Source organism: Coptis chinensis, chromosome 2, assembly GCF_015680905.1.
Source record: "Coptis chinensis isolate HL-2020 chromosome 2, ASM1568090v1, whole genome shotgun sequence".
NCBI lineage: Eukaryota > Viridiplantae > Streptophyta > Magnoliopsida > Ranunculales > Ranunculaceae > Coptis > Coptis chinensis.
Genome location: NC_141457.1, coordinates 102,352,231 through 102,365,908, shown reverse-complemented (window position 1 = coordinate 102,365,908; position 13,678 = coordinate 102,352,231). Strand labels below are relative to the sequence as shown.

At 33.7% G+C, this 13,678-nt stretch overlaps 1 protein-coding gene across 5 annotated transcripts; it reads left to right on the top strand.

Moving 5' to 3' along the window:
• The first annotated feature begins 2,628 nt into the window (after positions 1 to 2,628).
• LOC147519798 (BRCA1-A complex subunit BRE-like protein) lies at positions 2,629 to 7,770 on the top strand. Of its 5 annotated transcripts, none has more exons than XR_015212337.1 (15): positions 2,629 to 2,795; positions 2,878 to 2,965; positions 3,050 to 3,230; positions 3,309 to 3,399; positions 4,298 to 4,333; positions 4,432 to 4,530; positions 5,133 to 5,174; positions 5,569 to 5,699; positions 5,792 to 5,840; positions 6,016 to 6,105; positions 6,189 to 6,231; positions 6,346 to 6,411; positions 6,887 to 6,984; positions 7,053 to 7,139; positions 7,346 to 7,770. XR_015212337.1 is itself a non-coding variant. In XM_086591341.1 (15 exons), exons 1-14 carry the CDS (start codon positions 2,715 to 2,717, stop codon positions 7,120 to 7,122), a joined length of 1,176 nt encoding a protein of 391 aa, XP_086447467.1. In that variant the 5' UTR covers positions 2,634 to 2,714; the 3' UTR covers positions 7,123 to 7,139; positions 7,346 to 7,770. The 5 variants fall into 5 exon arrangements, 4 of the variants coding, with proteins under 4 accessions (XP_086447467.1, XP_086447468.1, XP_086447470.1 ...); XM_086591341.1 differs by having other exon boundaries at positions 2,634 to 2,795; positions 6,178 to 6,231; XM_086591342.1 differs by lacking the exon at positions 5,133 to 5,174 and having other exon boundaries at positions 2,637 to 2,795; positions 6,178 to 6,231.
• The last annotated feature ends 5,908 nt before the right edge of the window (positions 7,771 to 13,678 follow it).

Here is a 13,678-nt window from a genome sequence, read left to right as displayed (position 1 = left end):
TTTGGGTTCTGGGATTTTAGTGAGTGTGCAAGTGGGTCTTTATAATAGGCTCAAAATATCGCCGATATATCTCGGTAAATTGGTACACCGATATCAATATTTCTGATATATATCCACCGAATATTAAACTCTTTTTTCCGATATATATCGGAATTTCCGATATGAAATTTTATATCGCTGATATACTCGATATTTTTTATATGAGCGGTATATATCAGTTGATTTTTTGACCATTTTTTAATATAAATCCGATATTTTCAATATTATATTTCCAATATATCCGATATTTTAAATAGTTTGGACTGGTCACCAAAAAAATAGATATATCCAATATATCTGTTATATATCGGTTTTTAGGTACACCGATATATGAACCGATATCAAATTTTTGGGCCTTGCTTTATATAGTTTATATTACTCGGTTGACTGGTGTTGAACCCTAAACTTCGGGACTTTCGGAGACAACAAATTCAGAATAGGACGTCCCCAGTGGTAATTGAATATTTCGTAGATAATTTTACCGCTATGTATTTCTAAGTTCTACGATATTTACCACCGGAAATCAATACTGGAAATTTGAAATTACTAAGTGTCACTAGTTCTAGTCTTCTAGATTACCGCTCGACTGGCCATGAATGTGTGGAACGTGGTCATAGAATGAGAAAATACCTATGCTATCAATATCGAATATCTCGGCCGAATAATCGCAAATTAATCGTGTATCGCTGGTAAATCGATTAGTTTTTACCTATTTTTATTTTTTCTCACCGAACCGATTTAATCACCGAATTGACCTATTAATCGGTCGAAATGACCAATTTATCGCTAAACCGAGAAAAAAAAATTATTGCAAATATCGGTTCTATATCCAAAAGAATACGTAAAATTAAGGAATTGGAATCTTAAATTGTATTAATAATAATATAACTCAATCAATACACAAAACTAAGAGTTTACTTATTTTCCCCTCCTTAACGAAAATTAAATATACAAATTATTGTATTATCTCTTTAATAAATATTATCGCTTCCCAATCTCTTTATTTCTTTAAATATTTAATGTAATTTATGTGTTTGACATATTTGTAGTACTCCATAATTGAGCTAGTTAGATGTAATTATGAGAATTTGATATTTTTTGTTGTATCTCATACCACTGATTAAAAATATTTGGTATGATTATACTATTATATATTTTGAAAACGTCAAATATATATATCCGATATAACCGATTAATTGCATATCGCTCATCGACCGATTAGTTTCAAAAACCGGTTTTAAGTGCTTAGAAAAATACTTATTGATGACATAAATTCAATGGAAATATTTCGCAACTAAATGCCAACAAACTACAAGAACTAAAAAGAGTGACGAGGTGAAGTCCGCAAGTAAGCCAAAAAAGGGATGACTTAGGAGAGTGATGATATCATTTCCAAACACACACACACAAAATCCAAATTCTTAGGCTGAGTCCAATGGTGCATCTACCCTCTCTTTCTATTCCACAAAAAAACAGTGTTTTGAGGATGGGGAGTCATTTTTAATATCCAATGGTTCGAACTATTCAACTACTTCAAGTGGCGCCGTTTAGGTTGGTGGGGACACAAAACAATTGACCTCGCCACTTCAAGTGGCATAGAATGCACTCTCTATTCCTCAATAACACTCTCTATATATGGAAAGTTATATTGAGGTAGGGAGAAAAAACCACCGCCACTCCCTCCGCTTTTGAGGGAATGGGGAGCCATTGCACCCAGCTTTAGAAAATCAATACATGGAAAACACAAATCAAATAATCTTATTTCTTTTGGAATAACATTTTAGCGAACCAAACACAGTCCAAGTGACTAACTAAGCATTTGGCACAACAAACACCTACGGTCAAACTAGAATTTCACTGACCTAGTTAGTGATTAGGTTTGTTGATTTAATAATTACGTTTCGATGCATGAAACGCATGAGGCTTTAGCACTATTGAAAGTCATCCTATAATACTAGATTATACTAGATAAGAAAAGCAAGACAAACAAGGAGTCAATGCCCCCAAAAATGTTCTCTCTACTCATTGGATTAATGAAATTTCCCTTAAGTTTGGTACATGCAACATTATTTTTTCCATCCACTCCACTTGGATTGTCATAGGGTTTTTTTTGGCCAAACAGGCATTAGCACAAATAAAAGTTATTAGATAAATGGCGTGTCACATGAGTTAGATTCCATCTCAAACAGATTGAATGATCCCAAAACTAAGACAAGATAATATTTTTTTCGTCCCAATCGAAAGATAAAAAATTGAAGCGAGAAGTGATACGGGTTTTTGCATTTAGTGTTGAGAAAACGTTTCACTTGTAGAGTTCAACACAACCTCTTACCAATCTAACCAGCTAGCTAGCATCCTTAATGAAAAATAGAGTTTGATGAAAGGCCTCAATCGGATTTCTGGCTACGCCACTGCCGTGAGTGTATGCGAACTGGATGAAAATGCTAAATTGACCTTTTAAATAAACCCTATTAAACAAAATGCTCCAACGGCTATTAAATAAACCCTAGGCCCACGGAGCCAATAGCAAGGCCCATGATGAAGTAAAATTAAAAATGGACTCTGTAGTCATTTACGGCCCATCAGTTCGTACCGGCAGTCCATAGCAAGTCAGCAACGGCAAAGATAGAAGAGTTAAGAAAATCAAAACTCGAGAGCTCCACTGTTATGCTAAAATGGCAGCAGATCCCATATTACCTCCTTTAATCACAGCTCAGCTAAATTACCTTCTCTCACATTACCCTCTCCCAATTAAGGTAACAACCCATCACTAAACACTCACCAAACTCACTTGAACAAAATTGACATGCATAACTCACGTGTTTTTAAAATATGCAGGTTGAGCAAATATGGTCAGGTGGCAAGGCCCAACAATTTTCTGATCGCTTTACTTTACTAATTCCATTATGTTTAGATTACATTAAATGTTAGTAAGTTAATTATCCCACTAATTTAAAATTGTACTTGTAATTTGGGTGATGAGTTTAGAAGTAATTTTTTCTTCTTTCAGGGGATGTGATATATAATGCACAATATCCATTAGTAGCACCAGATGTTATATTTGGAGTTGAGGATGAAAACTTTCACCCCTTTTTTAATACCGGTGAAGGCGGAAATACAAAGAAGAGTTGTTTGTGTGATTGGAATTGTAAAGACCCTACAATGTTGCTGTCGCTTATTCATGAATTGAGGTTAGGGTCTGAGAGTGTTTTTATCTTAATGTTTTTAATGTTAGTTAAGTGATAAATTTATTATTTGGTTCAATGTAGGGTTCAGTACATTGTGTATCAAAGGAAGAAAGTCGGGCAACTTGATGATGAAAGATTGAAGTTTGAAATTAGTACAATTCATCCTAGGGAGGTAATGTTTGATATGACCATGTGAAACTTTGTAATGTTTATAACGTGCTGATGTTTAAATTCCTAAAGGTTCTTGCTATAAAACGTTTTTATGTGGTTATTGTGTGAATTCGTATAGAGTATAGTCTCCATTTCATATATAGTAGTTGTTGTGTATACAATGCTCTCCATATAGTGCATGTTGTGCTAACAACTGTAGATACGTGGTCACACACCTTAAAAATCCATGTTCATGCAACATGCCATTTGTGTCAAATACATGGAACTCGTATCAAGAATAATTATGAAAAAAAGTAGGAAGTAGAGTGTAGGGAAAAGACACCCTACGAGAGATACAGATGCACATAGTTGACCCTCAAGGCCTCCACGAGATAAACTTATGCCTATAGTCTTTCTGAAGATTCCCATTGTGGAACCATTGACTCTAATAAGAGGCTGAATCATCACTGTGGACATCCTTACCATGATAGAGCTGAGGGCATCCTGGGGGTGAGGACATTGATAGTTTGAATATTCACATTTACTTATGGAAGTTGCTTTCTTTGCACAATGTATGTTTTCAGTTTATTCAGAAGATATTCAGCCATCTAAATGGTTTTCATGATTCTGTTTTACTTATTCGTAGTTTTGTTTATATCAATCTGAACATTTTGAACTCTGCCTCTCGCCTTATTGATTGATAATTTACTTGTCCACGGATAGCTCATTGACTATGTACTAAGGTTGTTACTATTCATACTTGTATTTTTCTGTTGTGACTACTGAGTTCCGGTTACAGCAAAAGGTCTGAATAGTTTTCTTAAATTAATCAGACGTCTGGTTGAGTCTCTAGGCCTGCACCTTAATATTTTATATTATCACATTCTGTGAGTTCTGAATGGTACTGTCTTAATAAACAGGGAATAGAAGTCTATATGAATTCAGGGCCTGATAAGGTGATTACTTTCGCTATTGAAATTATCTGTGAGAAAATGATCTGTATTTGTCTTCTATAATTTTTGAAGTTTGTCCATGTATTCAAATTTCGTTGTAGGCTGAGGAAGTGAAATTTGCTGTACCTTTGTTGGACATGGACTTGAATAAACTGGTGCTATTGTGTCCATGGAGACATCAGCAAAAAATCTACCTGCAGGTTTTTTCTTGCTTCTCTCAGTGATATAGCAAATGAATAGATATCATGGAATAATATTGTTGTCTAGTGGCCATGATGACTTGAAATCCTTAAGGTAATATGCATAGTCAAAATTACAGAGATGATTTCTCTCAGTGACATAGACATGATTTTTTTTTTTCAGGTTTGGGCAAGGTCTACCAAAAAAAATGTTTGTTGTTTTAAATGCTGTATATCAAATTATTTATAGTTTTACATAAAACCCTCACCCATGATATTGTGAGAATCTTCTCAGTTATCTTTACTTCTTACTGATAGTGCCAACGCTTCTCTCTCCCAGGTGGCTTGTTCTTCATTAAAATTTCCAGTACTTCACCTCTCTTTCTCTCTCCATCTCTTATTCCATTTTAAGTTATAGCCACTTCAGTTGGATTTTGTTTTTTAAAGATAACTTCTGATAACTTGGGATGAGCCAATCCTTCATCAAATTTTGTAAGTTGGTTGCAATATAAACTGATATTAGAGTCTCAACGAAACAGATAGATTATAAGAACAGATTAGTTTTAGGTTTTGTGCTAATAGTGCTTAGTTTCAACAATTCAGACTTTTTTTTGATGTGTTAGGTACACGACATCCTTGTCGATTTTCCTCACAGAAGGACACGGGTAGTACAATACCCTTTAAAGTTTCCTTTCTTACTTGGCTTTTCTTGGTGTATCCGTGGCACTGCAGGACAATGTCAAGGAGGCCTTAGGGAAGACATTATGGACATCACTCTTTTCATCCTTAAGTGAAACATAGCCGTTATTCAAAAAGAAAAAATGCAGGATAAAAATATGCTTGCAGGACTTATAGTGCGTGCACTTTCAAAATGGAACAAAATGGAGAGATATACAGTTTAACTCATTCCCCAAGAAATCTAGACCATTCACCTTTAATTGTTCCAGTTTCTTTTCTCCAACTTGAATGAGAGATTCGAGTGGACTTGAGTATTTACTCATTTGGGAGAAGGTAGTGTGGTTCCTCCAATTAATGTGAGGGAACTTTGTATTTTCGCAGGTGATATTTCCTGTGAGCAGAAAATACTCTCCAGCTCCCACCGCTCCACGTCTAAAATTAGTTTGTTCTTCAGAGCTGAAGGCACTGTTTTCAATTGATGACGTCAAGCTTCCTGCATGGCTAGATGGAATGTATGATTTTCTCGTGATGCTTTACTGCACAATTTTCCTTTTCTGTTTTAATTTTTTATATAGCATGTTTCTCATTTTGGTTCTTAAAAAAGGTGCATGGCTGAATACCTTCCCGTCATAGAAGACAAACTTAAGTCCCAGGTAAGTGTGTGTGTGTGTGTGTGTGTGTGTGTGTTTTGCTTCTTTTGCAACGTCCTTAACTGAAAAAATGGCCCGTCCTTGTTATTATGAGTTTCTGTCGCGTGAGAGTCCTTTGACTTACATGTATCTGCATACTGATGGGTGATCTTTGTTTCTTGACTGTTCTTTCGTTAAGCTTGTGGAAGCGGGTGCGTCAATTGGTGCTAGAAAACGCTTTATAGAGGCTTTAACTCCTCTATTTGGAAGACCTCTTGAAGCTGATTCAGTACGCATCTTGAACATCTGTATATTCTCTATAATTTGATTTATATAATAAGTATTCTGACTTGACTTGCAGATCTTTTGCAGGAAGGCCACATTTTTTGCTTCCTCTGGGATCTTTACGTTTCTGGTACGTCTCAATCTCCTGTTTCCAATAGAAAAAAAAACTAAACAATATTAGGGGGATTCACTACCCAAAGTTTTCTTATATGTGCGGTGAGTAATTCTATATTGGTGCCTACAGGTGCACTTTTCTTTATCAACCCAGTTTCCTAAGCAACAACCAGCTTTGGTGCTTCAAAGTTCGCAGGTAAATAAGATTGCCAAATGTTTCCAATCTACTTATCTACTTACCTACGTTTTAAGCATACTTAAAACGTGCAAATCTTGCATTGCATTGTAAATTGTTGAGAAGCAGTTATATGACCTGTTTCACCATCACCGTCAACGTCGAGCTTCACTTCATGGTGACTTACACAAATACATTCTGCTTCCCGGGTGGTATTGATTAGCTTTGTTTCAAGATGAGACGTTCGAATTCTAGCATAACTGTTTACTGATAAAAGAAGAAGTTCTATATCCTAATTTAGTATTTGCTGTCAATTCTATTCTTTTCAGCCTGAGTGCTCCATTTCGTTAGTCACCAGGTTTACACTTGGTTAAAAGGGTGAACTATTCGGATTTATTTCTTAGATAGACTTGCAAAAGTGGGTTGTGTAATTAGTCACTGTGGCCCTCTTGTGCACATCCTTCTTCCTGACCAAGTGACTGTTGTGATTTTGCAGCATTTCAATTCACAAGGTACACCAGTCGTGTCTCCTCCTCTGATTGATTACCCTTGGAGCCCGAGATGGGACGTATTGAAAATGGCCGAGCGAATATTGTAAGTTTATTCTAAACCTCTATTGCAGCATAATTAAATGCCTAATATATTGTCTTCAATTTGGGCAGTGATTTTCTGGTGGAAGAATGTTTGGAATTCAAGAAGTATTGCAATGATTCCCGGCATCAACAATACTAGTCTAGTGTTTTTCAAAGGTAATTTACACTTTCGACGCTTAATGTGCTACTGTAGAAATATTGTATTTTGTAATTTTCACACCTTTCCTATCTGGAGTCGTAATACATGTTCTGGTTGTTGCGCTCACCTCTGCTGTTCTTTTTGCACCTGTTGCTTTTCAGTTTTTTTATCTTTTTTTTTAAACTTCAGTATGGGTAACAAGGTTTTCTTCTGTGAAACTCAGTGGTCTGAAGCCTCCACCTTTACAGCAACCCGTTATTCAGTGTCAAAGAAGGAGAGTATATCAGATTCAGTTTGACCTGCTATATCTGGAGAGGAAGTTCACTCCTGGGAACTTAGGAGCAGAACATTTTCCTAAGCACTTCATCAGACATGGAGGTTATCTGTGAATATGTATCTTTGTGAAAGGCTTAATAACGGATTAAAAAAATAAGTGTTTATATTAAATTAGTCATTACTTTATTTTGCTTTTACTCTCCTGTTGGTCAGACCATTCTTTTCGGAGTGCATAGACCTCAGGTGCATATTCTACGGTCTCCCAGGAGTGGTCGACCAGCTGAACACAAGGTTTCTCGTGTGTTGATAACTTGATATCACCTGGCATCATCATCTATTTATGAACGTTTGATGTATTCATGTACAAACAAACCCAGCCTCGCATTCTCATATAGTCATATGGTCCCGATGGTGGACTGAATCTTAAATTTACGTATCTCTAACTAAGTCCTGGTTTCGAGGGATTGATTATGTGAATTAAAAAACATTTTACAATACCATAATTCGTAAGGTCAGTAAGTCGGCCTCATTTCTTATAATTTTTCTAAAAGAGAAAATCAACATACTACTCATTGGTACATTTTGGTACCATGGATCCTTGTTAGAAATTCGCGAATTGAATTTTTACAGGACATAGCAATTCGCGAATTGAATTTTTGAAGGGCATACGTATAATACCTCTGAATGTTTGAAAGATTTGGAATAATTTGTGATTTTTGCTTTGAAACGAATAATTCGGTTTTTGACGAATTTTTAAAAAATTCGGCTAAAAAAAAATTAATGAAAATTTGATTGCGCTTTTGTTATTTTTAATGTAGTTTGTGTCCTCACTCTTAATTTAAGTCCCTCACTCTTATTTTGTTTTTATACTTTTTGGACAATATTTAAAGGTATTTGTTATTGACTGACCCCATATTGTGTTGGGCAGACAAAAAAAAAAACAATTATTATTTTGTGTGATTGGTTAAAAAATCAATTATTCAGAGTGTATCATTGGTCCGAAAAATTACCCGCTAAGTCGATTCAGACAAAGTAATTCAACGATATTTTTTTGGACTAAGTTCAACGATATGGCCCAACGCCACACCGTTTTGGATTTAAGTTTCAAATCGAAACGGTGTATAAACCGTTTGGGTCTCCAACTTAGTGAAACGATAACCCCAACGTCACACCGTTTTGGGAAGAAAAATATAAAGTTAAACTTTATATTTTTGAAGTTCAAACTAATGGCACACTTGTAATAATTTTTTTTTTTTTCTTTTGGAACTAATAAGTAATAATTATTTTTTTTCCAACGATATGACCACTATTTAAATTATCATGCCGTTTGGACTAAGTCCCTAAACATTTAAAACGATATTGGCGGTCACCGTTTGGGATTTGAACTTCGGGCTTGCCTATATATATATATATATATATATATATATATATATATATATATATAAAAATATAAAGTTATGTTTTTACAAACTCAAAGTCCAACCAATTAGTAATAATCCCGTATAATCGTTTGAACTAAAGTCCCAAAGCGGTGTTGCCAATCACTAAAATTACATTTAACATTGGGACTTAGATATCAAACGGTTGTTAAACCATAAATATCGATTGGTTTTAAAATGATTAACTGAAAATATTGGCTTTTAAAGCGAAAGGTTTAATTCATTTTTCCGACAAATTGGTTTTGGTTTTTTTGGGACCAAATTGGATGTGAATAAAAATAATTTTTTTTTTTTGGAATAAAGTCTAATTTTTATTAGGCTAGTGTTAAATTTGTTAACCCGTCAGGTTGTAATTACAAACTAATGGCACACTTGTAGTAAAATATGGAAATGAAAATTTTGAATAATTTTTTTTTTTTTGGTTTTAAGTTGACAAGTTTTTTGTTATAATAAAACAAGTTATTGCCCAACACATGATGTTATTTTAAAATATTTAACCAGTGTCAGTATGAAACATGGCGGTTAGGGCTTGGTTAGGTGGGATGTTTTAGAATCTCTATTTAAATTATCATGCCATAGTGTGTGTATGTATTTTAAAGTTTGAACTGTAATTTCAGTCCAATAACAAATAAATGAAGGTACCTATATGGACCGTTCAATTGGTTTCAATGTTTTGGTAGCAAAATTGATTGGATATGTTTGTGTTGTTGTAAAGAATGACAACTATTATTAATATTTACTAATATAATATCACGAATTTTTGTTTTTGAATTTTTGCAACCAAACGTTTAAAACCCGTATTAATTAAACACCATAAAATTGCCGTATTGCGAATATTTGACCGTACTGTTTTTTTAAGTCACTGAATAATTCTTGAATTATTTACGTATCCCGAATTGCTAACAAGGCCATGGATATGCTTTGGGCTTTATAATAACTTGCATTTGTGCACGTGTGTTGCACATGAATTTATTTATTATCGAATTTGGGTGATATATATATATACTAGCTTGTAGGCCCGTGCATACGCATCGGCTCTTTTGAAAACATTTAGATTTTTTTTAGAAAAATGGGACCATTATTTTAATCACTAACTTGTTTTAATTTTATAACAATTTATTTTTAATTAAGTTTTAAAAGCCCGTTTTTTCAATTGAGAGAGAGATTCTGTTTTAATAGGAGAATGATTTCCGCTTTAATTAGAAGTGCTAAATTTTGTTTTAATAGGAGAATAATTCCCGTTATAATAAGAGATGAATTCCCATTATGAAAAAGGATTTTCACTTTTCAAATAGGAGATAAATTTATGTTTTAATAGGAAATGACATGGAATTTTAATAGAGCTTGAAAAATACCCTTGGAATTTTAATAAAGCTCGAAAAATACCCTTGTGGGAGCTTTAATATTAAGATATTAGCTTGTAGGCCCGTACATACTTACCGGCTCTTTTGAAAACATTTTTTTTTTTTTTTTTTTTTTTTAAATTGGGACTACCATTTTAGTCGCTAACCCATTTTAATTTTCTAACAAATTATTTTAAATGAAGTTTTAATTAAGTTTAAAAACCAGTTTTTTCAATTTGGAGAGAGATCATGTTTTAATAGGAGAATAATTATTGTTTTAATTAGAAATGCTATATTTTTCCTTTTCAATAGAGGAGGAATTTCCATTTTAATAGAAGAATGATTTCCGCTTTAATTAGAAGTGCTAGAATTTGTCTTAATAGGAGAGGAATTCTTGTTGTAAAAAAAGATTCCCGTTTTTCAAATAGGAGAGAAATTCCCGTTTTAATAGGAGATGACGTGGAATTTTAATAGAACTCGAAAAATACCCCTTGTGGGAGCTTTATTATTAAGATATAGATATATATACACACGAGCAGTTTCATGTGCAATAGGCATGTCTAGAGACTTTTTCAAACACAGTTAGATGATTATTACAAATAGAATATTATAATAAAAGAAATCGGCATTGTGAATGCCATAATCTACCATGCAACATTAATGTTCTAATATAATATAAATTCAATTATGGTAGTAGTACAAAATAAAAATACAGAATTAGAGGTAAGGTCCTAGAATGTTAGTAGTACTTCAATTTCTAATTATAGTGGGGCAGAGTCGCAAAGATAATCTTTTATCTTTCCTGGTACCTGCCATAATAGTGCAACCATTAATCCTAAAAAAAAAAAAAAGGAATTCCCTTGAGCTGAGATTAAAATTTTACAAACCATTTCCCTAGTCATACTCCTTTGCCAAAAAAATGGCCATGAATTAGTCAACTATATTCAATATTTCACGCGCTACCTTTAGGCACATCTAGTACGTATACAATCGATTATTACACATAGATTTCTAGACTAAACAAAATACAAAGATTCAATGGTCTGAAGCCAAATTCAAAGTGCCTTTCATTTCAACATTATGTTATCCCCTGCTACAACTTGCTTCTTCAAAACCACTTTTTCTGTGTAACAAAGCATCAAAGAAATCATTAGAATAACATTAAAATTACAAATGGAAAATTAAGCATGTAGAAGAAACCACTTAAGTTCCTCATATGTAGTTAATTGAGTCATTAACACATATATATCCAATTTGTATAGCAGGGCATCAATAAAAAATGATGAGCTTGAAGCAGAATGCATTAAATATAGTTGTATTTTTCTCTTCTATTCTTGATCATCTGCAAGAGACAAATTTTCATTTATCTTGACTAAACTATTTTTCAAAAAATCTTCATCCCTATCTTGACTAAAATACATAATCAATCGGATTCAATGCAAGATATGCGTATAATAAGAACACATACCTAAAAAATTGTTTTCTATTGTCGGCAAGCCGAGACTCTTATATTCACAAACTTACATGGTTGACATCAGGATATTTTGGAACTCACTCATAATCAAAATGGTGTCATTATTAGTATGCAACAGTACATAGCAGGGATGGTGACAGAAGTAGATATTTAAATACTTAAACTAATTCTAACGAAACTCACTCATGATCCATCGAAAAACACACGTCACTCCTAATAATAATAATAATAAAACCTTATGAAAAATAGCTAACGAAAAATAATTATTAAAAATCAACATTTGGGGATACTAGAAGATTATATTATGTTGACAAATCTTAATGGATTTAATGGAGGTACTATTTCCTTAAATAGGAGTGGATATCGATAAATATGGCTAGTCATGGGGTTCGCAGGGGTATAGAGTGATCAAAATTAACCAATGCTCAAAGGGTAATGCAAAAAAGTTTGAGAAAAACAATATCGTTGGATTGAACTACAATATAATCTTTTACACCTAGCACAGGGAGCACCCTATGCCAATAAAATGCACAACTTAACAAAAACATTAATACTAAGTTCCATATTCATGGGCTAGCTACAAAACTACTTTTAAGAAAGCAAAGAAACAAACACAATACTGCATAGGTCAACACAAAACCAATGAAGCTTGAAGAAAATGCAACAAAATAAGCTAACCTCTTGAGAGGACATCATTACGCAGTGAAGATTCAACGAAAATGTAATGAATCCCCATCTCTGTTTGACAAAAAAGATAGAACCCTTCTTAAGTCATGTACCATTCACATTGCAATCAAATTTGGAGGCCAACAGTTTATAAGCCTAGCCGCAATTGTTGATTTTTGGATAGATTCCATGGTATTGATTGCACTTAACAAAATTGCACAAACCCTCCAAACACTTGGATCTGCCAAGTCATGAATGATTACCTACCATTGCCCCACACTTCCCTATTTTGTTAGATAGAAGATGCTTTTCTTTCATTCGTGTTAAGCAAGAAAGAAAAGAGTAAATATGGTGTATTATTGGGCTTGGGATTTTTAAATGGGCTAATCGTTACCCTATTGTGGGCCGTGAGGCTGTAGGCTTTAATATCACTGCAATTTTTTTTTTCCCCGATAGGCAAGCGGGGTTATTTAGAGGTCCCCTACCCCTTTTCATTAACAAAAAGAGCTTAGTACATTCATTGATAGACTGTGATCACTTCTTTCTACATTCACCTTGTGAGTAGCTCCTAGCCATATTTCCTCCAACACATGTCTATAATGTTTTGAAATCCAACTACCAATAACTGTTTTTTTCTTAGACTTACCAATTTTCCATCATCAAAATTTAAAGAGAAAATCTAAAATATTTGCTGAAAAAAATAGGAAATGATCTTTCAAATGTTTTTTTTTCATTTTTTATGTTGACTCATGAATTGAGTGATTCCCCATAAATTTCTTTTTTATTAGGACTTAAATGATAATTATTGAATTTTTTGATTAAATAAAAAAACTAAAAAAATGATTTTTTTACTAATATTCTAAGGGTAAAATCGAAAGTGCAAATCTAAACAAATATGTTACTAGGTGTTGCTTCTTGATTAGGCTTGGAACCCTTAGAGGGAATATCACTGGGAGCAAAAAAATCCTTACTGTGATTATGACTGTCTCCTAAACTTTTCAAGAGATGGAAAATTCAGAGATGATTGAAGCTATAATTGATGTGCATAATGTGAGATCAGTAAAGAGAGTATGTTGAGGAAGTATCGGATTATCGATGGGAAGGACTAGGGGCATGACTACCATCTATGGTCTTTCTTAAATTTAGAGGTGTAATATGTACACAACCAATAGTGAAAATTCTGACTACAAAAACTAAAAGACTTTGTGATTTGTCCATACTCACTGCTCCTCTTTTTTAGACTAGACTGCTGCAACTACATGCTCATACATATATCCTCCAGAGTCCCACATCTTTCATTGGGAAAAGAATATGGGCGACGTAGGCTATATAATGAAAGTCGAGCAACATCACAAATC